The sequence below is a fragment of the Fulvia fulva genome, chromosome 7, assembly GCF_020509005.1.
Source record: "Fulvia fulva chromosome 7, complete sequence".
NCBI lineage: Eukaryota > Fungi > Ascomycota > Dothideomycetes > Mycosphaerellales > Mycosphaerellaceae > Fulvia > Fulvia fulva.
Genome location: NC_063018.1, coordinates 3,083,862 through 3,109,229, shown reverse-complemented (window position 1 = coordinate 3,109,229; position 25,368 = coordinate 3,083,862). Strand labels below are relative to the sequence as shown.

Below are 25,368 nucleotides of genomic sequence, written 5' to 3'. Positions count from 1 at the left end.
TCTGACACGTTAAAGCAGTGTGAACAAGTGAGACGGTTGATGGTGAAAAAATGTGCTGTTGGCGGTTGTGAACCTCCAAAGGTAAGCGTAGCGGAGTGGAGCTCTCTACCAACCCTTCTAGACTGCAAAGTAGCGTGCGATCCACGCTACCGCTAGCCGACGTACAGTGCTTATTATACGACGACATAGGCGTTAGCGACGAGTATATGTTTGCGAGTTCGCCAACAGGCACATTGCGGTAGGTCACGTGACCCTAAAACTTGAAAGTTGACCAATCAGAGCGGGCGCCAAGGCTAGTTGAGGGCTGGTGATAGAGCTCCACTCCCTCGCTGACGCCTCATCTACGTACTCGCAAGCTCGTACTCCGGTGTGGCTAGCGCTCGGTCGCTACGCTTAAACAGGAGTGAAGGCGAAGCGCGTTGAGCTTTCCACATCACGTGCTAGATCTTGCGGCTCGCCCCGCGGCTTGCTCCACTGTTTTCTTCGAGCCTGGCCGAGGGAAGTCGCGACACACCTCACCTTCTCACGACCAACGCAACGCCCTCTACCTGCACGCAGCTGGAAAACTCCCGGGCACTGAACCGTCACAAACACCTGGGATCCTTGGCAATATCCTCCATCATGCCTGGTTCTGGGAAGCAGCCCACCGAGATCCAGGAGCAGATCAAGGAGCTCCTCGAGGCTGGCTTCGATCCGACGACTATTCACAGGAGACTGAAAGTCGGCCGCAGGTAAGATAAGCGCTGCGCTTCAGCTGGAGAGCGTCGTTGACAGCCTTGATGGTTTAGTTCCATCTACCGCATGCGTCGATGCCTCCAACAACATGGCACGAACTACATGCCCTCTGCGCTCGCCAAGAAAAACGGTATGTGGTTGAACGGCGGGAAGCTCGAGTTTCGCTAACCCTACACAGGTAGACCGAAGGCGTTGACACCAGACCAGGAGATTGTGCGTATACGCGTCGTGCTTCATTACTCCTACAGCTGGCCACGCTCCTGAGTGGCTGTTGCCCCATCTAAAAGTTCATTGAGTCCTCGGGGCATGCTAACATCCAGAACAGGAAGTAAAGGAGTGGCTCCAGGATCCGAAGAACAGAAATCGCTATCTCGACGATCTGGTATGGCTCATTCACGACCGCTTCGGAATCGTCTGCAGCACCACAACCATGTCGAAGTTGAAGCGGAAGTGGCTACGCGTTATTGAGTACGAGGAGACCGGAACACCGATTGACGACCTTACACGCTCGCAACTTATGGAGACACACCCAGACTTGCCTCTTCTTCCAGAGCCGCAAGCGCCGCCCGCCCAGATGTCAAATACAAACGACAGCGCATCGCCTGAGGCAGAGGTAGCGCCAGATGTAACAGCACAGGAGATACCATCAGCCTCGAGTCACGAGCAAGCGACGGCCGGTTCTCAGCAGTCTCCTATTCACCCCCAGCAGCAACATTTCTCGCCCACTTTGCAGCAAACCTCATCGCAACACCAGCAGTTCTTGCCCACCCAGCAGCACATACCACAACAGCAAATACCGCCGCCAGCACAGCAGTATTCTCCTCTCCAACAGTTCTCCGCGATCCACCAGCAGCAGCTCAGCTCATCACATCAAGCCTTCTTGCAGTCGCCCACGATGCAAATGCAAATGCAGGCACAGATGATGGTGGGTGCGACACAATTTCCTATGGACCCGAACCAGTTGCCGCACGAGTTCCAGGGTGATTTTACTGGTGACATGACCGCGCAGCATCTTTCAGCATAGACTTTCAGCAATCGTCCTCTCCAGATCTCGAGCAAGCACCAGGGTATGGGCGAATCGCGGGGCCCAACGCGAATAGTAGCGATGGTAGAAATGGCACTTCGGCGTTGTCAACGGATGGATTTAGCGTGGGACTGGATTTCTTCTTTCGCTTCGCGCTGCATTTTTCACGCTTCAGCATGGCATAAGTCGAGGGAGAGGCTTAAAGCGCGAACAGGAAGCGCATAGTATTTCGAGGCACGCAGTCGTCTGCTACTGGGATGATAGAGAGCTGCTGCCTATAGCTTAAGCATGAGCTATCATGGGGATGAATGACATGGACCCTCCAGTCCAAAATACGCAAGCAACCCACCAAGCCATCACGACTCATCACAGCGACCTCGTCCACCCTGGAAACCCATCAAACATGTCTTCCCGCAGCTGCACCACCCCCTGGGTCGGACACGCCACAGAATTCGCGATCGGAGCAATCTTCCCAACCACCTGCGCCACCGCGGCACCGATGTTCGCAATGACCCCTACGTTCAGCTTCGCCTTCGATGTCACTTGGGTCGACTGAGACCCAGGGCTCTGTGGCGATGTACCTCTGTGGAAGGCGAGGAGTCACTAGTCTTTATGCAGGCAAAAGCCATGGCGCACGGCTGGGTGCTGGGCTTTGTGCTGTGAGAGGTAGCAGAACAGCCATGTAGTTCTATGTAGCAGCCGCCATCTCCGTGCAGAGCCGTTGGCGTTTTTTTGTCGATCGTGGACATCAGAGCGGCGATCGTTGTGCATGTCAGTTGTATAGTATGTGCAATGCCATCGTATCGTGCCTGCCCGTCGTTCAGACTCGTAAGAGACCAGTCATGGGTGTATTTAGGTTTGTGGTGATGAGATGAAGGCTGAAGCAGCAGGCCTCAGATGCCAGGGATGCTGATGGAAAAAAGTCCAGAGCTGCCGACGACACCAGAGGCCGACAGCGGCAGCGGCAGCGGCAGCCACCAACACTGGCAACACACCACACCATCAAGGTCGCCTCCAATGGACGTCCTGGTCAAGACATCCGACATCACAGGCGGCAGCCGTGGCCTCTTCGCAAAGAAAGACTTTGCAGCCGGTGACCTCATCCTCTCACTCGACCGGCCATATGTCGCCGAGCTCGACATCGAGAGATTGAAGGATACCTGCGCCTGGTGTCTCCAGCGTGGTGCGACGGATGACTTTGAGCGACAGAGGAGAGCGGCCTTAGGCAATTTCACGAATTCCATCATTGACACCAAAGCGTGCACGGGGTGCAAGCGTGTTCGGTACTGCTCCAAGTCATGTCAGAGCAAAGCGTGGAAGCGAGAGCACAAGTATGAGTGCAAAGTCCTCGCTCCTGACAACAGGCCTGATCTGCCGCATGGTGTCAGAGCTGTCGTGAAGCTGCTGGGTCGCATGAAGAACGATCCCGAGGGAAAGGACGAAGCTCTACTCGACATTCTTCAATTCTGGCCTGCTGGAGTGGCGGATAAGAGTGCGCTTGATGAGTTCAAGAAGCAGAACCAGCACAGGTATGAGGACTTTGGCATGCTGGCGTATGGCTCTTGGAAGTATGCTGGCGAGCCGAATATGGGAGGGACCGAGTCGGAGGCCATTGCGAAAGGGCTGTTCTTTAATGTCAGTACCACTTGTCAGTCGCATCGAGGCGTACTGCTAACAAAACCCTAGGTTATGAGCAACACTGTACAGCTGAGCAACCCTCTCGACGACACATCTCTAGGCATGGGCTTCGATCCAATCATGTGCAGCGCCAACCACTCTTGCGATCCCAACGCCGCTGCACTCTTCAACCAGCCCAGGCAGATCCTTCGCGCACTCAAGCCGATCAAGAAAGGCGAAGAACTCTTCATGAAGTACACCGACGTCTCGAACCCCCTCTGTGTTCGTCAAGCAGAGCTCAAAGGCTACTACTTTTTCACCTGCCAATGCCCTCGCTGCAAACAAGGGCCAATCTTTGCAGAGGACACCTTCCTCAAGCCTCCGGAACAGCTCAAGTCTGAGTTCGCCACCATTGCAGACAGCGTTCTGATCCCGTGGCACGAGAAGTCCTTAGCTGCGTTTTCCGTACCTTCGTCAGATCCAACAGCTGGCAGGCGTATGGCTGCCCTCCAAGCAGAAGCATTCTCCGTCAGTGGTCTGAGCGAAGACCTCAACCGAGGCAACACAGATGCTGGTGAAGACGAGGTCAAGGATGCTTTGAAACTCTGCCTGAACAGCGAGATGTGGAGCTACACTCGCCAACCAGTACCACATCTCATCCGTCAACTCCTTGTCATCTACCTATCCCAGGGCAGAATGTACGCAGCCTGGCGTTTAGGCGCCTTCCGTCACTTCCTGATCGCTCCAGATCTCTACCCTCAGCCATTCTACCCGGATCGTGTCATCGACTGCTGGCTCATGGCGACGGTGACCAACAGTCTCTGCAATCCGAATATCCCAAGCCACAAAGAGATCTTCGAGCAATGCCTGCAAAGTGGCTTCGATCTGCGGATCGTGTACTTTGGGTTCCTGCTCGAAACACGAGAGCAGATTGAGAAGAGCTATGGCAGAGACTCGCCGTTCGGAAGATTGGTGGAGACTGTGTATCAGCAGACTGTCCAGAACACGGATATCAGCTTGACCCAGATCAAGGAGAAGATCAAGGAGAACTGGCCCAAGCTGGAAGCTGTGGCGAAGAACGTGGACGTTCTGAAGCTTTGAAGAGATGAAGCGTCAAGAGATGATAAGAAAAAAGCTAGTAGCACTAATATTGTGTATAGGCTCATCGAATGACAGTGGTTCCATCACCAAGCAAAGAGGGGGCCGCTGGCCTGGTGGGCTGCGCTTAAGCCATGTTTCAGGTATACACTATTCGATACAAGACCGGATCACTCGGCAGCCGTACTACACCAGATTGATGACTACCATCAAAAAAAGTCGGTATACTCTATCAAAGAGCATCGCCGGCGCTTGGCTGGTGGCCGTCACCGCACATGGCGATTTCTCCATCTACGACAAGATCCACTACGCTATGTATACACGAGACGAGCGTGGCCGCCCCGACATATGAGGCCCACCATCGTAGGAGCAGTAGAGGATCCAAAAGGTCTGCAGCTCACTTCCAGCATGCGGTTCATCCATCATCATCGCCGTCTTTCGTGGTATTCGTCCTTCTTCGCTCTAGGAGCAGCCTCTCTTTCATACATTCGCTTCTACAACTAAGAGCACTGGTGCTCTCGCATTCCCTTGAACCCAACTGAAAAGAACAACCACCACTCCCAACCAAAATGAAGACCACTACCACCCTCACCGCCCTCGCCGGCACCTTCACCCTCACCAACGCCCACGGCTACTTCCAATCCCCCAAAGGCCGCCAGCCCGGCGACGTCTTCAGATCCGCATGCGGTGAACACGCCTACAACATGGTGCGTCAAACTCTACAACTCACCCTTCTTCACTCCCCTTCTCCCTGCCTGTCTGTCTGTCAGTCCCCTCATCTAACACCCCTCCCAGATGGCCTCCGACATCAACGGCAACATCCAAGGCCTCCAAACCCTAACCGCCAACCAAGCCAACTACAACCCCTCGACCTGCCACCTCTGGAAATGCAAAGGACTGAAATACGACGACAACCTCGACAACATTCAGACGTACACGGCTGGCGAGGAGGTGCCGGTGTACTTTCAGGTTGTGGCGCCGCATAGTGGTGTCGCCAATATCAGGTGAGCTCAGCCCTGTCCCACACATTCACACATTCGCATAATAAACGAAGATCCTGACAACTTCTTCTAGTGTAATCGACCTCCACACAAACACCGTAATCGGCTCCCCCATGCAGAAATGGGAGGAGTACGCCATGACGAGCACGCCCATGAAGGCCGAGTGGCAGAATTTCACGATTACCATGCCGACGGATTTGGGGGGCAAGTGTGCGGCGAAGGGGGCTTGCGCTATTCAGATGCATTGGGATGCCGCGAGTGTTGATCAGACTTATCAGTCGTGTATTGATTTCACCATGGGGGGCTCGAACTCGAGCTCCTCGAAGAGGAGCCATGCTAGGGACTTTGCTTAGAGGGAGAGAGAGTCCGTTGATGGAGTGCGATGGTGCTGGGTGTTGTGGCTTTTGTACGTTCAGATATGTCGTGAATAAGAAACTATTTGGGTGTTTGCATGAATTCATGTCTGGGTATCAATGTCTAAGATGGTTCTTGCGTCCTGTATTCCTCCTTCAGAACCCACTTTGATCTTCCTCTACCGCCTTTATGCATTACCGCGATGGTCTTCAGCATCTCCTTGAATTCCATGGTGCGCTGGTCGTTGCCGCAGTATCGATTGAAGTGGTCAATCAGCATCTGGGTGTAAGCTGAGCCACCTTGAGCAATGAGATAGTCCCGGATCAGCTTCAGGAAATCTTTACCTTTCGGCTGTGCAGTAGGTGCAGCACGACCACGACCGCCACGCACCGGAGTTGCCGCGCGACTTGATGGGTTGGAAGATGACGCGACAGCTGCAGCGGATGCTGTGCCAATTTGACGAGACTGCAAGTTGGCAAGCACCGAGGCCGACGACGGCGCTCCTCGCCCACCGCGCATGCCGCCACGTCGAGGGGGCGATGGATCGCGACCAGCGCTGCCATGCTGACCTGTCCATGTCACGCTTCCGGCTGGAAGTGATCGTGCGATCTCGCCAGCACGCTTGAGCTCTCGGGCAGCTTCAGCAGCTACCTTCTTCGCTTCTCGCGCGATCATCTCGGGATCCGCGCGGATAGTCTTTCGGCCGTTGATGATCGCGTCATGATCTTGTGCAGCTTGCACTCCTGCGCGATCAAAGATGCCGGAGAGCACTCGATCGTCGTTGCCTTTATCCTCTGCAGAGTCTGCGTTGGTCTCGTCTTCGTCTTCGCCGCGCCACGCTTCTTGTCTGTCAATGCCGGCGAAGGCGTTGATGGCTGCGTGGTCCTTTTCCTTCTCGGTCTCTTCTGGGGGAGTTGGCAGACTTTGGTCTTGGGTACGAGCAGCGTTGCCAGACAGCTTGACTTCAGTGCCCTTGAAGATGCTTCCTGTTTCGGTCTGGCCATTCTCCATAGGCGTGCCAAGCGTGAAGAGGTCATGCAGGTCACGAAGTTGGAAAGTCTGCCGCTGCTTTGGATCACGCAAGATCTTGTTGCTGAGGAACTGTTTGAAAATCTGTCGATGGTAGATCTTTTCCTCGATCGTGCCTGCTGTCATCAGACGATAGATCTCGACCTCCCGCTTCTGGCCGAGACGCCATGCTCTCTCACGAGCCTGTACGTCGGTCGATGGATTCCAGTCAGGATCGTAGATGACGACCCGGTCAGCGCCCGTGAGATTGACGCCAAGCCCTCCAACCTTTGTCGTTAGCAGAAAGACGTGCAGATTGGGGTCCTTGTTGAACTCGTCGACCAGGTCTTGTCGATCTCTGATCGAAGTGTTGCCGTCCATACGACGATAATTGAAGCCCTCCATCCCTTGTATGAAGAGTTCAAGAATATCCAACATGATCCGATGCTGGGCAAACAGCAGGGTCTTGTGTCCGTTGCGCTTCCAGATCTCCAGTAGTGCTTTCACGACCTGCATTTTGCCAGACTTGCTGCCAATACCGTACTGGTAACTGGTCTTCTTCGACAGAGTCTTGTGTTCCACAAGATCGGGGTGGTTGCAGATCTTACGAAGTATGTCGATGCCGTAGAGGGCTTGTCGCTTGCCAGCCATAATCGACTTCATGTCTTCAGAGTTCAGAAACCACTCGTATGCATCTCGCTGCAGCTTTGTTAACTTGCAGAACAAGACTCGTTCGCTTTTCTTGGGCAGATCGGCAGCTACGTCCACCTTGAACCTCTGCAACAGGTACGGCGAGATGGCGTCCTTTAGCGTTTCTGCGCACTTCATGGCTGTCTCCACCTGCAGATTCGAAGCGTTCGCATAACCGCCCTGCTTGATTGGTATCTCGAACTGGCTCTTGAAGTTGACAAGCGTGCCAAGTCGCATCGGGTAGACGAAGTCGAACAATGACCAGAGCTCGGTGAGGTTGTTCTGCATAGGTGTGCCTGAGAGAATGACCCGATTGTGCGTTCGCAGCTCCTTACAGTAGATCGTAATGGCCGTATTCGGATTGCGGATCTTGTGGCCTTCGTCCAAGACCGCATACTGCCAGTCCGTCGGTATCAGCAACTCAGCATAGGTCTGCAGTCCAGAGTAGGTAGTCACCAGGACGTGGCCATCTTTGAGTACCTTGTTAACGATGCGCTTGGCTTGGTTGTAGCCTTTGCTTTGAGTCGCCTTCCGCCTGAAGCGATCATCCTCAAGGTCGTCCTCGAGGCTTTCTTCTCGTCGTACGTCCAGCATACCGCTACCAGAAGTGTGCAGAATCGAGACTCTCAACGGCGGCCACCAGCGATGAAATTCATTGACCCATTGCTTCATCACTGTGGCAGGACAAACCACAATGATTGGCTTGTCAACCTTGCCAGAGTAGTGTAGTCCAGCGAGGAATGAGATGATTTGGATAGTCTTCCCGAGACCCATCTCATCACCAATGATACCGCCAGCTTGCTGCGCGTATAGCTCCCATAGCCATTGTACTCCAGTCTTCTGGTAGTCGAAGAGTGAAGGGTATATATCGCCGGGTATACGATAGCCACCTTCGAAGACAGTATCGGTTCTGTTCGGATGTGGCATGAACCACTCTTCCTTGGATTCCTCGACATCGGCCAACGCAACCTCATCTTCCCGCTCAGCTTTGACGTCTGCAGTTTGCTCTGTCTCGATTTGTGCTGATTCTCGTCTTTCTTTGTGTCGTTGTCGCGCCGCTTGCCGTCGTTTCACCCAGCTCTGCACTCTTGCTTGGTATACTTCTTCGTTGCCGTCGTCGATACCCGCGAGATCTTCCTGTTCCGTCTCGGTAGTCACCGCCGCCTTTTGCTTTCTCTTGCCTTTTCGCTTGATGCCAGGCGTTGTAGCGAGCGCCGGGTCGCCTTCTGCATCGTCGTCTGCAGGCTCCGCATCATCTCCCGACACACCAATCGCCGCTACACCACTCTCATCAAGATCTGGCACATAAGCATCGGCATCGTCTGCGGGAGAGCTTGGGTCTTCAGAGACTGCTCTTGTCGGTCTTTTCGACACGACTCGTCTCCTTTTCGCGGGTCGCTCTGAGGCGAACTCTTCGTCCTGCAGTCTCCTTGCCATGGCCTCATCGTCTTCAGGCTCCCCGGCTGTGCTCGCAGCTGCACTCGTATCGTCCTGCTCGAAGCCTGGTGCAAGCAGATTCCTGTGGGACAAAGGTTCGACGGTCGTGTCCTCAGTCACGTCTTGGTCCTCTTCTTGGGCTTCCTCGTCCTCCTCTTCCGCATCCATTAGGACGTCGCCCAAGCTCGACGATGTTCTAAGCAGCTGCATACCCTTCTTCGAAAACGGGGTGATTTTGCCAGTGCGAATGAGGAAGTCGCGCTGGCACTCCCCGGCCATTCGCTTGTTGCCAGCATTGTCAAGAAGCGTTTCGCCACCCTGTGCATCGTTATGGCGCTCTTTCATGCGCTTCTGGATTTGCTCAAGATCGGTGTCAAGCGGCTGCAGAAGGCCATTGTAATGAGCGATCTCGGCGCGCAGCTTGTCCTTGGTCGCTTTGTTGCCAAACTCGGTGAGCCTCTTCTCCAATACCTTGATGGCAGTCTGCAGTCTGTCTCGCTCTTTCTGCGTCTTCTCGAGTCGTTTCTGATCACGTTCGTCGGCCTGTTCTACCAGAAGCTGGTCCGCCTGCTGACCAATGTCTCTCTCGAGGTCGTCCTGGTCGCGAACACCTGCTCCAAGTGCTGCCAGCTGTGCAGCCTCATCGCCTTGAAATGGGACATCTGCTTCAGAATCGCCCTCCACATCCGTACCAGGAGCCTCTACCACTTCGTTTTGTGGTTCCGAAGATGTCGCGGGTGGGTCGTTCGCCTCGTTTATCTCTGCTTCAGAAGAAGACGCCATGGTGCTGACTCGATGGCGGAGGAGTGAGGAATAGAGAGCGGAAGAGGAAGTAAAGAGAGTAGGGTGTACTCATGAAAGCGCGGATGTAGCAGGCATCACTGTGGCGTCAACCAGCAGTATGCGTTGCAGTTGTAGTCGCGTGCTCGGTGTTGGCTGATCTGTCGGAGAGGCGCACAACAGTGTGATAAGTTGCAGCAATATCGTTATCTGCGTGGCGTGATGTGTTGTCAAGAAGTTCTTTGACGATCTCACAATGTCGAGGCCGGATTGAATGACGGAGTTGGGCCCAGCAGTTCGGGTCAGCGAAGCACGAGCCCGGACCCGCACCTCGGCAGGTGCAGCCGAAGTGAATGACGGAACATGAAACGTCGAGCTCCTACAGTACACTGTTTGGCTACAGCATCACACAAGCCCGGCCAATGCGCCTAGCAACATCATATCTTAGGCACACTCCATATCTCGCCGACTCCATGCGATAGCACAACTCCACGAGGTACACACGAGAGCCTCCTCCTCCTCCTCCCAGCCGGAGCATCCCCGCCCACGATGGCTTCCATGCCAGCACGCCGATCATCGCAGCGCCGCCCATCACGTCCAGACCAAGCACCACGATCAACCTCGCGTCCGTCACAATCACCCGCAAGAACCCGATCAGAAGACTCTCAGACCATCTTCGTTAACAAGCCGGACCAGGAAGAGAAGCCGCAAACACAGCAGCCATCGAGCACATTCCCTCTGCCGCAAGACGATGCGGAACCAAAGAAGTGCTGGATCTGCTTTTCAGACTCTACAGAGGACACACCTGAGACATCGCGATGGCGGAATCCTTGTCCTTGCGCGCTGGAGGCACACGAGGAATGTCTGCTGGATTGGATCGCGGACATGGAGGCACCCAAGAACCAGCGAGGTCGACCAGGACTTGCAGCGCCGAAGATTGAGTGCCCACAGTGCAAGTCGGAGATCAAGCTGTCAAGACCAAGAGACTACCTTGTCGACTTCTATCGCGGTATCGAGCGCCTTGGTGCAAAAGCAGTCACACCAGGATCTCTGGCGCTTCTGTCAGGTGTGGTGTACAACTTCAGCTTGGCGCACGGTATGCATTCGATATACGCCATCTTTGGTAGCGACGACGGGCAGCGTATACTACGGCCCGTGATTTACAATGCGACACGAGCGCCAGTCGAGGCATACGCTGGTCACCCTGGTGAAGCCTCAGAACAGCTGCTCAATGTGTTGATTGACCACATCGTTCACTGGAGGCTCTATGTCGGACTACCGCTTATCACACCGATACTTGTGCTATCGCGCACATCTTTCGCCGACGGCGTCCTACCAGTCTTGCCCATCATCTTCTTCGCGTCACAGGCACACTCACCGAACGAGTTCATCGACTTCGCGCAGTGGCCGCCGAGCGCCAGCTTTGCATTCGCGGTCCTGCCATACTTTCGCTCGCTGTACAATTACTACTACAAGAAGGTCTGGGCCGAGCGGGAAAAGCAGTGGCTGAGAGCTATTCAACCTCGGATCAATGAGACGCAGACCGATGCCAATGGCGAGGTTGTGGATGTGGGTGATGAGGGTCAGCCAGCTGACAACGGAGATGGCAACGTCTTCGAAGTGCGAATCGATGGAGGCATATGGGATGATTGGGAAAACGAAGACCAGATTGAGCAAGCCATAGCAGCGAACAATGCGATGGCACAACCAGATCAAGCAGCGCAAGACGGCGACGAAGGCGCACCTGGACCTGTAGTCCAGGATAATCGACCAGTACCTGAAGGTGGCGCGAACGAAGCACCAGCACAACAAGCGGGCGCTCGCCAACAAGCACAGCAACAACAGAATCAACAAAACCAACCGGCCGGCGGAGAACGAAGACTGTCTTTCTCACCCACCGCCATCGCAGAGACGGTCCTCGGCGCTCTCATATTTCCGACTCTCGCCGGTTTCGCTGGCGAGGCTCTAAAGCTCATCCTTCCTTCTGCGTGGACAGCAGGGCGGCCGCCAATCGATGTGTTTCGACAAACACAATTCCTCTCGAATCCTCGCTTCAGAGGGCTCCAGAAGACGGGCATTGCAGGCCTTCTGCAGCACAAGTGGGCGCGAAGCCTGGTTGGAGGATGTCTGCTAGTCGTCTGTAAGGATGCGCTGACGCTTTACGTACGGTGGAAGATGGCGCAGATGCATAGTAAGCGCAGCGTGGTTAACTATGACCGGAGACGAGGAGCTGCGCGGTGAAGGACTGCATAATGCCGGGTGGGACTTTCCGAGACGGCTTCTACTTGAACAGACGAAAACATGATATTGAGCGCGGCGTCAGGCGAGGAAATGGGTATTGACATTCCACTTCATAGACACAGTACAGCTGAGGCCGTAACGAACGCGTCAGCAATCTATCCGACCGATTTCCCTTTCGGTATCACACGCGAACTCTATTTACGCGTACCTTGCAGGATGAAGTCACTTGGCCGCTATCGGGTCCAAGGGCTTTGGTCTTAAGTAGAAAGTAAGATCCATCACGGCTGACCGATGGAGTGATAGGGCCGGACCAAGAGGTATATGAGCAGCCAAGACCTCCACGACGCTTTTACAAGTCAAGCAAAGCACACCGTTGACAATAGTATTCTGCCTAAGATGCCAGATATCTGGAAAGACTTCAACGGCCTCCTCATCGACGACCCATCTTTCAAACTCACACCTGAAGTTAGAGAGCTTTTCGTCAAGTACGCTGGCATACCCGAAGATGAAGTCGTGCAACATGTCAAAGACGTCGTATGTTCCTCCCCTACGTCAATCACATCCCACCCGCTCCTCGCCCATTCTTCGCTAACATCACCGAACAGCGTGACCGCGCCTTCAAAATCTTCCCATACCCCTGCATAGGCCAGTACCGCTTCCTCGACTTCGGCGTCTCCACTGCCCCTAAATACAACGACGTCCTCGCTGGCGTCAAAGGTGGCAAGACGTTACTTGATCTCGGCTGCTGCTTCGGGCAGGATTTACGGAAACTCGTGCATGATGGCGCAGCGTCTGCGAACTTGACAGGTTTCGAGATGGAGAAGGACTTCACAGAGCTGGGCTACGATTTGTTCAGGGACCGGGAGACGTTGAGGAGTACATTCGTGCACGGTGATGTCTTCGCGTCCACCCCGAATTTGACGGAGGGGAGTTTCGATTATGTACACGCCAGCTCTTTCTTCCATCTGTTCAGCTGGGCGGAGCAGGTGGAGCTCGTGCGAAAGACGTTGAAGCTGTTGAACCCCGTGAAAGGGAGCATGGTGTTTGGACGCCAGGCGGGTGTTAAGGAGCCTGGGGTGTTGAAGCATGAGCGAACAAGGAGTGGGGAGATGTTTAGACATGATGAGGGGAGTTTTGAGAGGATGGTTCATGAGGCTGCGGAGGGGATGGAGGAGAAGGAGAGGGTGGAGGTGGAGGTGGAGGTGGGAATGTTTGAGGTTGAGGTTGAGGGGGGAAAGTGGGATTTTATGCATTATGGTGTTGTGGTGAAGTGAGAGGTAGCCAAAAGGTCGAGCTCGATGAAGAGGGTGGTTGGTGAAGCAAAACAATCATCCTTGGTTGAGCGGCTATCTCGCAACGCATCATCGACCTCACAGCAGACGTCGTGAAGCTTGATAATGTGCATCGAGCGTCTTTCATGCTCGATTTGAGCGCCTGATTGAGTCGACCACTGGACCAAGAGCAACTGTCGGAGGTAAGTACGATTGATCAGCAGTGAGTGGCGCCCATGACCTGCCAAGATCTTCAGCATGTGATTGTTTCTTCAATTTCCATGGGACAGTGCCTATGGCACCAGGCACTGCCCCAAAGTGCCAACAAGAGCACGTGCAGATTCACTGTGAGTGATGTACATATTGCTCCTAACATCGCGAACCTTTCGACGATCTTTCAAGGCTCAGTGGCTCGGTCAAGATGTCCATAGTATCCGGCCTAAAAGACACTCGATGAGAGGGCACCGGACCTGTATTGTAGGTTCTTGCACTCCCTGTCGCGCGCTGCCACTGTGCCTTGGGCGATCGTTTTGCTTTTGGTTTCTCTACCAAGAGGGATCATCGAAGCGTCCGCCACACTTTAGCCGGGGATGCGTCGCGTTCTACGATTCGCGTTGTATAGGCAACATCGAACTGATGTAGTTTGGTATTGGTCTGCGAGGCGTGATGCCGAGCTTCTACGCAAGACATGATTAACGACAGGTGTGAGGCGAAGATGCAGGTGATAGACAAGCAGGAACGAGCAGGACGGTAAGCAAGAACAAGTACTTTTGAGTCGGACGGGCTGAAGATGACATTGAACGATTCCTTTTTGGATCTACCGACGCCATTCGCCATGCGCTGGCTTCACGTTCCCTCGCGAAGCACAGGATATCAGCGCTCAACGCACACCCAACCCCAGTCCGTAATTCATGCTCATGTTCTGAACCTAGTTCATCTGGCGGATGAGCTGGTTGATGTACTCCTCACGGTTACCAAGGTCGCCACCCTCGATGAAGTGGAGGAACTTGCGCTTGTGGAAGCCACCAGTTGGGTTGGAGAGCTTGAATGGCCAGAGGAAGTTGGAGGCCTGCTTGAAGTTGGGGCCAACGGTGTAGATCTCGTGGATCAGGTCCTCCATGCAGACAATGCCGTACTGGCCGAGGTGCTCCTCGATGATGCCGTTGTCGGTGAGAGGAATGCGCTGCTTCTGGCTGGTCTTGGCGTATCCACGCTTGTAGACGAGCTCACGGACAGACTTCAGGTTGGGGTAGCCGTAGGCGACGAATGGCTCGACGATCTTGAGCATCTCGGAGGTGGCCTTGGTCAGGCGGATGAAGACACCGTTGTTGATCTGGAGAAGACGGAGGAGCTGGAGGGTCTTGCGCTTCTTTGGGTCGATCTTGTTGATACCCTTGATGCGGACGACGAAGGCGAGCTTGGGCTCGGCTGGGACGTAGTAGGAGCCCTCGGACTTGGCGACACGGTTGAGGCGGATCTTCTCACGCTCAAGGTCCCGGTACTCCTTGACGTAGGACTCGGCACGCTTGAAGATCTGCTCGCGCTTCTGCTTGCTCTCCTGTGGATGACAATGTCAGCAAATGGTCATCAATGCCCATGACTGTTGATGTGTAGATCAAGACGCGGCACGGTCTCATTCCCGAAAGATGGTTGACTATGGACAACATCGCCCTTAGGCTAGTCGCATATGGTTGGTAGATATAATCATTGAGTGCTGGGCGGGAGTGGGTGTGACCAACCTTCTTGCGCTGCTCACGCTGCTCGGCCTTCTCGGCGCGCTCCTTCTCCTGCGACTTGCGCTTCTTGAGGAGAGTCTCTGGAACGAGAATCTGGTCCTGGGTTGGGACGCTCCTGGTGTGCAATGTTAGTCGGTCCGCTTAGGGATGCGCCCCCGCGCGAAGAAGTGCGGCGCAGTGGTCTGGCTCTCATGCATTCTCCGCTGAGCACTCCTGATAGAGTGTTTGTTGATCAGTGAGACATCCCGAAGGACCTCATCCGACAAGATCTCGCTAGGCGAGAGCGCCGTGCTCTTTCGAGCTGGCGTCTGGCATTGAGGCAGGCTTTCGCCGATGTTCGCAATGCCAGCTGCCTCACATTCTGACGTGCCAGCGTTGACGACGTGCAGGACTGAGGCAGGAATGGAGTGTATGTTTGCTGCTGCTAAGAGCAAGCAATTTCGAGCTTTTGCTGCGGACCGACTGTGCTGCACCTCCTCACCCGGCGGCGGTGATGGTACTGGCGCCAACATACATCTTGACGGTACCTGCCTTCTTTCCTGGTGCCATTGTGCCGGTGTTGTCGTTGGTGGGGGATGGACCGGGTTGTTGTTGTGTGCGACTGGCTGCGAGTCTGGAGAGGAAGGAACAAATTCTCGACCAGCTGCAACTTTGGGAAATGGCGATCGAGTGTGGTGCACCGTGCACGCTTGGCAAGATGTTTTGCCGAGCGGCCCGAGCCGATCGTTCATGCCTTGGTGCCTGACCATCATCCTCGACCGCCAGGACATCAACACCATCCAATGTGACACTTTCACACAACATGGCCTCTTCTCGTCGCGGCGTAGGCTTGGGCGCCTTCTCCAACGCCGCTATTTCCTCCGACAAGTACGCAGCTCATGGCGCTGCACTTCGATCAACCCACGCCGACGCTCTCGCCAACCAGCTCTCCGTCTTCCAAGCAGCACTGCACAACTTCTCCCTCACCCATGCCAAGGACATTCGCAGCAATCCGACTTTTCGCGCCGAGTTCGCTCGAATGTGTCATGCCATTGGTGTCGATCCCCTCGCTGGCAGCAACATCAACGCGAAAGATGCAAGCGGGAAGGGTGGCAGCGTGTGGGCGAAGATGCTCGGCACAAGCGTGAACGATTTCTACTTCGAGCTCGGCGTGCGGCTTGTGGAAGTTTGCAGAGAGTCACGGGGTGAAAACGGTGGCATGATTGCGTTGGCTGAAGCGAGAAAGCGGATAGCCAAGGGCAGAGGACTGGTAGGTGGTGGTATGGAAGTGACAAATGATGATGTTCAGCGTGCACTGGAGAGTCTGGAGCCACTGGGTGGACAGTTCAAGATTGTGCACCTGGGTTCCACGAAGTATATTCGCAGTGTCCCTAAAGAGTTGAATCCGGATCAGTCGACTGTGCTGGAAGTGATACAGGTCATGGGGTTTGTGACTGTGTCTATGCTGCAAGCGAACCTGCACTGGGAGCAGGCACGAGGTGTGGCCGTCATTGATGATCTGGTTGCCGACAGCCTGGTTTGGGTCGACGAGCAAGCTGGTGAAACCGAGTACTGGAGTCCTGCTGCTATGCACGAAGGTGGCTGAACATGTGACATCTTACCGACTTCACATTTGTTCCACCTGCTCATGTCCTGCCGAGAGCGTTGTTCCATGCTGGCCTCTACAGGGGTGATTTCGCGCTGAACACCATAAATTGCAAGAAGCGTCCACCAACACGAACCCTCTTCGTAGCACCAGAGCACATCATGGATGACATCACCTCGCCCGAACACTGCTCTGTTCAGGGAGCTGACCAAACTCAAAAAGCGCTACCAGAATCTCTGATATACAGGCTGCCAAACGAGCTACTCGTAGAGTGCGCAGCTGCTCTGACAGAGGTCGCAGACATATGTGCTCTCAGGTTGACTTGTCGACGCTTCGCCGCAGTTGGTGCCACGAGATTCACCACGTTCTTCAAGGATCTATGCATCGACCCGACGCCACGCTCTTTGAGCAGGTTCCAATGTACGTGACTGTCGAAATTAGCTACACATGCCGCCATGACACGCTGACGATGAGCAGATATCTGTCAGCATGCTATTTACAGTAAAGGCATCGAGGCCGTGCACTACTTCAACATCACCTGCCGACCAGAAGTCCAGGACTTGGAGAGATGGCGGCGCTTACGGAGAATCGAACAAATTGTGAACATGCACAAGTTGCCGCCGTCGGCGGTCCAGAATGCACATCAGGACCACCGAAGGCGCCGTCAACAGAAAAGGCAGATCCTGGACTCTGGACTCGACATCGCCAAGTTAAGGACATGTCTCCCACTATTGCCCAAACTTAGCCGCCTAGTCAACAACCCTAGTGAAGAAGGCGATGCGTCTTTCTTGAACTTCCCACTTGCTTTCAAGTACCACGATTCGCATGCGGCCACTGAAGCGGCCTGGAAGGCACGCGCGCAACTCAGTCTGGAAACGCAAGTCTCGGGCCAACTCTACATCGCGGATGTGGATATGAATTTCACGCGTGCAGCACTAAGCCAAGTCTTGAAAGTCATGCCGTCGATGTCGTGCTGGCAGCAGCCGGTGGAACTTGAAATATATCTGCACAAAAACTTGGTCGATGACCGCGCGTTTGGGACCATGCTTCATGGCGATGTCTTTCAACGTAGCATGCGCTGCATCAAACACCTTTCCATCGGCGTTATGGAAGGAGACATGGACGACGTCACTGGCCATCGTGACATGGCAGCAATCCTGTACCGGATCTTGGACTGTGCGAAGAATCTGGAGCGCCTGGTCCTGAATACATCGTACCTTGACACTTGCCAGAAAGTGCTCACGACCTGCTATCTGCCCAAGCTACGCAACTTCAGCATGCTTAACTCAGCCGTCTTCTGCCCTCGAGGACATTTCATGAACGAGGTCTGGAACCACTGCTCGCCAGTCACCACTGTGAAGTTCCTCTTACGGCACAAAGACACTCTGTCCCACGTCGCTCTCAGGCAATGGGCGGTGGTGCCGGTCGCAGGGGTTTTGACAGAAGGCCGCACCACCGCGGCCCCAGGAGTCATCAACTTCATGCAAAAAGTGCTGATGGCAAAGTTGCATCAAATGCAGACGTGTAATCTGAGAGTCAACTTACCGTCCAGCGATGATGGTATGTGGGCGTTTCATGAAGACGACATGGGCTCTATCCTTCTGTACGGGTCTTCTGACGTATATCTTCGACTGCTTCGCAGCATTCGAGCTTCACCGCACGGGCGGTTTCGACCGACACCAATAGGAAGAGCTGTTACAGCCAACTGCATTGACTTGGGGTTCGAGAGAGCTTTCGACAATCAGAGAACCACTCCGAAAGAAGCCGACGCCCAAAGTCGCAAAGGCGATAGTGAAGCTCCGGCATGGCCAATTGGCCGAAGGACAGGTGACTTCACGGGCCTTGTTAATAATCTGCTTTGAGGGACACGTTCACAACCTCACTATGCGGCTTAATGGACTCGCAGGACTTCGGCGTCGATGAATCACGATCAATTCAAGCGCTCCATACCGCATTGACCAGCCATTTCCTCCCCTACAAAGGCTCCAAAGCCCCCTCCCTCCTCATCTCAAACTCCCCAACCTCCCTCACCAGCGACCTATACCCACCCAGCTCCTTCGCCGAAACCCAATTCCCATGCACCTGCGCCTTCATATGAAACGGAAGCTGCACAATCGCCACCGCCTTCTCAAACTCCCTCGTATCAATCACCACAACATCACAACGATTAGCTTTAACCCGCTCAATCAGAGCCATAACATATCCATCCCCCTCCTCCGCATCCTCCGACCTAGGCACGAAAATGGGTTCCTGACACATCGAGTCATCGCCAGCATAGTGGTATTGTGTCTTCCCAGTGGAATGGTTATGCATCGCCAACCCGTTGAGGCCGTGGTAGATATTTTTATGACCGTCTGGGTTGATGAAGACGTTTAGCCATAAGAGGTTGTACTTCTGGGTCATGAAGCGTTCATCGATCCTGGGAAACTCCGCAGGGATGTCGAGGATCACCTCCGGATCGGAAATGTACGTCCCCGCAGGGGTGGAAGTGTCGATACACCAGCGCACGAAATCGGCTTTGGCGTCTGCAGCGGGTAGACGTCCGTCGTCGGAGGGGAAGAAGGGGAAAGCGTTATCGTGAACACGGGAGGATTCGATGTAGAGGAGGCTTGGGTTGGAGGCGTCTTCCCAGGCGCCGGCGGTGTGGATTGCCATGCAGTTCTTCCACGTGTAGTGGCGCGTCTCTCCTTTCTTCCAGCCGGGGGCGGGTGGGTTATCGGGGTACCGCGGTGCGACGATCATGGTGTGGCCCCTATCATAATTCCAAGCCCAATGGTGACCTCCCTTCTTCATTCTCTCCACATCAGCTTCGAAGGGCCAGATGAAAAGGATGAGCCAGTTCTTCGTTATAGCGCAATCGTGAATGGCGCCGGGGTTGATCCAGGGCTGTTTGAACCAGAGTTCATTCTTGCATTTCCCCGTGCGGTCGATGCCGTAGGATACGATGTCGTTGGTCGCCATGCCTTTTGCCTCGTAGCCGTGGACGATGAGTTCGTCAGTGTATGGGTCGTATTTGGGGTGCGCCGTGAATGTTTTGGCTTTGATTTGGCCGAAGGGGTCGTAGGTGCGGGTTTCGAGAGTTTGCGGATCGACGGAGTAGGGGAGGGCGCTTTCTTTCATGGCGAGGAGGTGGTTGGCCCAGTAGACTAGATTGGTGTTGGCAGTGGAGTCGATGGCAGCTCTGATTCTCATCAGTATCTGGTCTCGTGCGGTGCTCCAGATCAGCATGCAGTGACCTTACCTCACGCAAGGATGATGAGTCCAAGGATTTCGATACAGCCCAAACAGCGCCTTGCCAGCTCTTCGCTCCAGCTTGTACCTCTCGGTCTCGACATATTTCGTCTTCATATCGACTCTACCATCATGGAAGCGGAAGGCAGATCTACAGTGAGCTCAGTGCCTTGTCCTGGCTGCGGGAACCACATACCCCATGTGTCGTTGACGAGACTCACATATTGCCATCACCATCAAGCGGTATGTTGCCTTCCACTGGCGGACACCATGGATCGACCATCATGCGGTAAAACGTGCCATCTATCTCTTTCGGTATCTTGCCGAGAACGACGAGGTCACCAACTTCGCCCTCCAAGCGGCAGGGTAGGTTCGAGCCATAGAGGTCGACGGCTTTGGGCCAGTTCGACTTCAGCTCCCCATCAGTGCGCTCATGCTCTTCCTCGAGTGCCATCCTAGCTTGTGCTTTGAGAGTCGCCTTCTTCGATACTTTCGAGCTCGAATCCTGGAAGGAATCGCTGCGGGCAGACATTCTTCCACGTCTAAACGGTATTGTGGTCAAGCTATAGCAGGAGAGCACAAGTGAAGACGGGGGACATGGCGGCATCCAGCCAGGCTATATACTTCGACCCTGGTCGAGAAGTGTAAAATGAAGTCTGTGTTTCGTGTTGCGGTCAAGCTGTTCTAGAGTAAAGTGCAGCTTCTCTCCGCGGTACCGGAGGTAGGGATCAGGGGTCTGGCCGGGATCATTGTGGTCAGCACAACGTGCGGCAGTTCGCTGTGGAGTAGCTGCCCTGATTCCAGCCAGGAGTAATCGAACGGAGGAGTCGAAGAGCTTCCTGGCGTTCATCGAGCTGGTGTCTTGTCGTCGGAAGGTGTAGCGCTGGCTGAAACATCAGGCATATTAGTGTCGATATTCCGAGAGGCGGCTGAGAATGGCGACAGCGATGTGGCACCAAAAGCAGCCCGCCACGGCATCAACTTCTTGCTCTCGTCGAACCGGAGGAGGTCGGACACGGGCGGCAGAACATTCTGGTTGGTATTGATGGCGGCCATCTTCAGTGCGTCTTGCTTCATCTTCTGCGAAACTGTCAGCAGCTGAGGTGGCTTTTGGACACGATCGCGACAGTACCTCAATCCACGCAACACCCGACTTCGCTGCATCAGACTGCCTAGCCAGAGAGAACAGGAGCTCGATAGCTCACACGCTGGTGGATGTATCAATCGTCCCTCGACTTCGATTCCTGGTCTTGACCTCAGATAGTAGCAAAGCCGTCGTGGCGAGGATTACGGCATCGATTGCAAATGGGTGAACTGCGATCGGAATTTTGCGTCTCTGTAGCTCTTCTGCGATGAGAACTGTCTGGAGTGCAGCCTCCACCCCCTTTGTTGCGTAGTGTGTCGTCGCCGTATCACCGTTGGCGCCAAAATAGTGGACGAAAGGGCAGTAGACGATTAGCTGTATGAAGAAGTAGGACAGCTCAACCACGAGTCTGAAGCAGGTGTCAGTCTTTCCCGGGAGATGTACCTCCGATGCACGTACCTAGGGGTTAGGGTGCCGTCATAAGTGTTGAATAGGTCTCCCAGCCTCAACTTCCACCCTTCCAGTTCCTCGGTAACAGAGTCGACCCTCTGCTGTGGCAGCTGGTAGATGGTGCCGTTCTTGAAAGATGGGCTCAAAAAACAGGGCTCAAAGTATCGACGCGGGATTTCGGTCACCTCATGGTGTGCTTGATGCCTAGCGTGATATATGTTAGCTTGTTCTACGAGAGTCATGGGTCCGACCACACTCTCTGAGCGGCTTGAATCAGCTCGCAGCAGATTGTGGGAAAGTGTCGTCTTACGTCGGAAGGGCAATGCCAGGATCTTCGTGAAGGATCGCGCCGTTGACAGAAGCCGCGAGTATAGGAGGCAGTCCAAGAGAAATACTGGTCAGAGTGTCCATAGCTGTCAAAGCCGCGATACTCCGTTCGGACCACTTTTTTTCGTCGGGCGACAAGTGGGACATGGCATCGAAATCATGTAGACCAAGGCGCAGAGCGGCTGACACAGCGATGCTCAGATATCCATGGCTGGCAGATATACAATTCCCGACTTTGAGCCATTGTGCGATGCACATTGCCGTCTGTACGCTCGCCAGAGCCCGGCCATATGCTTGATCATTGATCATACGGCTCGCGTTCGCGAGATAGGCCATGCTATGAGGTGGTCAGATTGGGTTGTACTATGTGTGGAGTGCATCCATACCTTTGGGCGTGCTGTTGCACTGCGAGTGTAGCCGTCGTAGACGGCGAACGGGATTCGTAACACTGGCCAAGTGCTAGCAAGGCCCAAGTGAGTGCAACCTCGTCAGGCTGAGCTTGCTCGGGTCGAAAGCCATTTCGTTGGTAGAGTAGATCGAGGTTGGATCGTATCACATCAGGGCTCACGAACGGCCACATATGGAATGACTCCTTAAACGCAAGCTCAACTAGACGTCGTGCAGTAGCTTCAGTAGGTAAGGAATGGCTTGTCGAGGAAGGCCGAAGCCGAGAGGGTGCATCCAGAGCCGAGACCAAAGTCTCAGCATAGGCGTCGTTCACTTTCCAGAACTCATCCGGTACGCAGAGATCTCGCATTCTCAGGAGCAGCTCGACAGTAGAGCAGTTGCTGCGATACTGCTTGAAGTTCGTGGATCGGAAGGAGGAGGAAGGGATCGTGTAGATGACATTGGACTCTTCGGACCGCGGCGGTCCATGGGGTACATCTGATATTGGCCGGCTGTGCGTTGCGGGATGGCTTGTGTAGTGTGGTGTCCCTGGGCCCGTGGACTGCGACTGCGATGAGTGGGACTGCTGTGATGCTTGCTGTCCAAACAGAAGGATGTTAGTCATAGTCGTACAGCACGAGGTCATGCCTCTCTACTCAACGCTGAGCAAGCAGCAAGCCGCGGGAACGTCTCCGTCAGACGATGGCTTGTACCTCTTGCACTTACCCATTGGTGCACGTCCACTTGGCTCGGGCCCGATTGACTTGATTCCGTTGCTTCTCTGGCTTCATCCTCAAGCTTCTGCACTTGCTACCAACACAATAGAGTTAGCCTTCTCACAGTCAGCAGTATGGAGTGATAAGACCGAGTGGGTCACGTCAACATCTACAGGCGGCTCGACTGTTGGCACGCTGTCCAGCCCATGAGATGATAGAGCAGGACACCGAGTGCTTACCTGTTCCAGATGCGCGACATAAGCTTGGCCACGGGCCTGTTTGATCTTTGTGCCGTAAGAACACGCCAAGCCAATGCCTGCACAGGCACTACATGGGCCATGACCATTGCACTTGGTCTTCCTCCTTCGGCACTGACTGTACAGACACAAGAATGTCAGCTATGCATGGGCAGGGCTGTCGTTTGCCGGGCAGTCTGTGCAATTCTGAACAGCTTGCTACGTGTCATAGCCGATGCGTTCCGTTCTTCGCACTTACTCGCACTGTGACTTCATCAGCCGTTGCAAATCTATGTGTGTGATGTGATGCACCATACTGCTTTTGCTTTGCGCTTTCTAGCAGGCAAGATATCATTGGTTACCTCCGTGTTGGGATTCATCTATGTCGAGAGTACCGTGGCCCGCACAGGGCTGCGACTGCTGTCTCCGAGTGCCGGGTATTGAGCGGAAGGGATCTTGATCTGCTGCTGTATGTGCTGCAACTGAGATCTCAAGAGTTGGTCGAAGGGAAAAGTAGGCTCTGTCGTCATTCCAAAGTCATGCCTGTGGCAATATCACTGATTTTGCGGCGCTCCAACCGAAGGCATCGGAGGCTGCGCTCATGTTTGATCGATGAACACTTTTGTTACTGTTTCGCGCTTAGCGGTGGGGTGCGCTCAAGTGAAGTCACAGATCGTCGTCATACTTGGTACATAGATGTCCGAGGCCGCCAGCGGTAGGGCGCTCTTGCATGCGCTATCGAGGCTATACCAGGGAGTACTTGTGGTGCATATCAACATCGTCGTCGAGAATGGTCGGTACCACACTTTGAATGAGGTCGTCGGCCTTGGCCATCCATCCCATGCCTTTGACATGTTGGAAGATAAACGGACGATACTCCGAAAGCGCGCTGACATGCCAGTCAGCGCTGCCAAAGTCCTGCCACGGCTGTAACATTAGCGCATCGACGGTAGTCATCAGCATCTGTAGATGTGACGATAATCAGGATAGCAAAGTAGAAGCGTGGATGCATGCGCTCCTTACGTTGACAAGTCAGGTCATTCACCCAAATGATCTTCAATATGTGCACTCTATCTGCAAGCCTACATGTTCCTCCCTCCGGTAACACTGAGCGTCTGGCCTGTGATGTCTGTCCGGTGGTGTTAGCGCACAATGTGCGGATAGCGTCTCGGGGCGTGACTTACAGCTGAACATAGGACTGCAGACCGCCATGACTTATGGCATGTCAGCAAGTGTCTTGCACACGACATAGACGCAATCGACTCACCAGCGGAGGCGGCCTCGGTCGCTGTGCCTGGGCGACCCAACGGGATGTCCGCATAGCTTTGTCTCGATTCGATCTGCTTCTGAGGGATGCCCAATGCGATCTTGCTGCCATCTGGAGCTGTCACGAAGGCGCCCCCCTCTTTCGCTGCCGTCAAGCGGGTCTGGATGTGGCCAAAGGCTACAGTGTTGGCTCGTACAGCAAACTGCGGTCCCCACTCCTTCGCGATTGCCTTGGTCAAGCCCGTCACACCGGCTTTGGCGAGGGCGTAGTTGGCTTGACCTGCATTGCCGTGCAGACCAGAGGTGGATGAGATGTTGACGATGCTTCGTGGTTCACCGTCCCTGACGCGGAAGTAGGGTGCAGCGGCTCGGATGAGCTTGAACGGCGCGGTGTTGTGCAGGGCGACAATGGTGTCCCATTGCTTGTCTGTGATCTGTCTCCTGCTCAGCGCCCAGCCCGCCTGCGTAGTGTTGCACTGCGTACCTTGTGGATCACAGCGTCCCACGTGAAACCAGCATTGTTGACGATGACATGGATCTTGCCGCCGCCAAACTCTGCCGCCTTCTTCACGAGGCCGTTGATGTAGTTGTCGTCGAGGATGTCGCCGGGCACGGAAATGGCCGTGCCGCCAGCCTTGTTGATCTTGTCGGCTGTCTCGTCGGACTTTGCTGCACACACTCGCATCAGAGCTTGTCGCGCAAACCTCTCCTTTCGCACCTACTCTTGTCGATGTCCGATACGACGACGAGTGCGCCCTGCCACACAGAAGGACGTTAGCTACCTAATACTCGAGGACCACTGGGTAATGTCTTGGCGGATGGTGCCAGGCATGTCTGAGACAGACGATGCCTTGTACCCTTCAGCGCTTACCTCGTTGGCGAAGAGTCTCGCGCACTCGGCGCCAATGCCCTGGCCAGAGCCGGTGATGATGGCAGTCTGGCCCGGGAACATGCCCTTGGGGTAGTTGAGGTGGGCCGAGATCTGCTTCGCGCGCTCTGCCATGCTTGCTGCTGACTGTGGAGGATGCTGTGTGGGATATGGTCACAATGGATGGAGGGAACTCGTTGACTTACGACCGTCGCCTGCCTCCTAC

General features: G+C 54.6%; 11 protein-coding genes across 11 annotated transcripts; 7 read left to right on the top strand and 4 right to left on the bottom strand.

Moving 5' to 3' along the window:
• Positions 1–621: 621 nt before the first annotated feature.
• CLAFUR5_10449 (uncharacterized protein) lies at positions 622–2,626 on the top strand (the record flags this gene model as incomplete). The annotated part of the gene is made up of 5 exons (XM_047909597.1): positions 622–731; positions 789–865; positions 914–948; positions 1,061–1,715; positions 2,478–2,626. 5 exons carry the CDS (start codon positions 622–624, stop codon positions 2,624–2,626), a joined length of 1,026 nt encoding a protein of 341 aa, XP_047764729.1.
• A 150-nt stretch (positions 2,627–2,776) lies between these two features.
• Positions 2,777–4,477, top strand: CLAFUR5_10448 (SET domain and MYND-type zinc finger protein 6; the record flags this gene model as incomplete). Its single annotated transcript, XM_047909596.1, has 2 exons — positions 2,777–3,394; positions 3,446–4,477. 2 exons carry the CDS (start codon positions 2,777–2,779, stop codon positions 4,475–4,477), a joined length of 1,650 nt encoding a protein of 549 aa, XP_047764730.1.
• Positions 4,478–4,481: 4 nt separating this feature from the next.
• Positions 4,482–4,826, top strand: CLAFUR5_20066 (uncharacterized protein; the record flags this gene model as incomplete). Its single annotated transcript, XM_059462912.1, has 1 exon — positions 4,482–4,826. One exon carries the CDS (start codon positions 4,482–4,484, stop codon positions 4,824–4,826), a length of 345 nt encoding a protein of 114 aa, XP_059319063.1.
• Positions 4,827–5,043: 217 nt separating this feature from the next.
• Positions 5,044–5,828, top strand: CLAFUR5_10447 (uncharacterized protein; the record flags this gene model as incomplete). Its single annotated transcript, XM_047909595.1, has 3 exons — positions 5,044–5,181; positions 5,270–5,478; positions 5,549–5,828. 3 exons carry the CDS (start codon positions 5,044–5,046, stop codon positions 5,826–5,828), a joined length of 627 nt encoding a protein of 208 aa, XP_047764735.1.
• A 124-nt stretch (positions 5,829–5,952) lies between these two features.
• On the bottom strand, positions 5,953–9,747 carry CLAFUR5_10446 (DNA repair protein rhp26; the record flags this gene model as incomplete). Its single annotated transcript, XM_047909594.1, has 1 exon — positions 5,953–9,747. The coding sequence occupies one exon, from the start codon at positions 9,745–9,747 to the stop codon at positions 5,953–5,955; it is 3,795 nt and encodes a 1,264-aa protein (XP_047764736.1).
• A 546-nt stretch (positions 9,748–10,293) lies between these two features.
• On the top strand, positions 10,294–13,259 carry CLAFUR5_10445 (Asnovolin E/Chermesin D methyltransferase nvfJ; the record flags this gene model as incomplete). The annotated part of the gene is made up of 3 exons (XM_047909593.1): positions 10,294–11,907; positions 12,289–12,519; positions 12,591–13,259. 3 exons carry the CDS (start codon positions 10,294–10,296, stop codon positions 13,257–13,259), a joined length of 2,514 nt encoding a protein of 837 aa, XP_047764737.1.
• Positions 13,260–14,184: 925 nt separating this feature from the next.
• On the bottom strand, positions 14,185–15,541 carry CLAFUR5_10444 (60S ribosomal protein L7; the record flags this gene model as incomplete). Its single annotated transcript, XM_047909592.1, has 3 exons — positions 14,185–14,814; positions 14,996–15,107; positions 15,507–15,541. 3 exons carry the CDS (start codon positions 15,539–15,541, stop codon positions 14,185–14,187), a joined length of 777 nt encoding a protein of 258 aa, XP_047764738.1.
• A 253-nt stretch (positions 15,542–15,794) lies between these two features.
• On the top strand, positions 15,795–16,577 carry CLAFUR5_10443 (Vacuolar-sorting protein SNF8; the record flags this gene model as incomplete). Its single annotated transcript, XM_047909591.1, has 1 exon — positions 15,795–16,577. The coding sequence occupies one exon, from the start codon at positions 15,795–15,797 to the stop codon at positions 16,575–16,577; it is 783 nt and encodes a 260-aa protein (XP_047764731.1).
• A 161-nt stretch (positions 16,578–16,738) lies between these two features.
• On the top strand, positions 16,739–18,439 carry CLAFUR5_10442 (uncharacterized protein; the record flags this gene model as incomplete). The annotated part of the gene is made up of 2 exons (XM_047909590.1): positions 16,739–16,997; positions 17,055–18,439. The coding sequence occupies 2 exons, from the start codon at positions 16,739–16,741 to the stop codon at positions 18,437–18,439; spliced, it is 1,644 nt and encodes a 547-aa protein (XP_047764732.1).
• A 112-nt stretch (positions 18,440–18,551) lies between these two features.
• CLAFUR5_10441 (Lignostilbene-alpha,beta-dioxygenase isozyme I) lies at positions 18,552–20,415 on the bottom strand (the record flags this gene model as incomplete). The annotated part of the gene is made up of 3 exons (XM_047909589.1): positions 18,552–19,758; positions 19,819–19,959; positions 20,030–20,415. 3 exons carry the CDS (start codon positions 20,413–20,415, stop codon positions 18,552–18,554), a joined length of 1,734 nt encoding a protein of 577 aa, XP_047764733.1.
• A 239-nt stretch (positions 20,416–20,654) lies between these two features.
• On the bottom strand, positions 20,655–25,277 carry CLAFUR5_10440 (uncharacterized protein; the record flags this gene model as incomplete). The annotated part of the gene is made up of 13 exons (XM_047909588.1): positions 20,655–20,888; positions 21,016–21,301; positions 21,352–21,546; positions 21,653–22,006; positions 22,056–22,654; positions 22,783–22,866; positions 23,759–23,897; positions 24,095–24,137; positions 24,193–24,222; positions 24,276–24,708; positions 24,759–24,943; positions 24,997–25,030; positions 25,146–25,277. The coding sequence occupies 13 exons, from the start codon at positions 25,275–25,277 to the stop codon at positions 20,655–20,657; spliced, it is 2,748 nt and encodes a 915-aa protein (XP_047764734.1).
• Between the last annotated feature and the right edge of the window lie 91 nt (positions 25,278–25,368).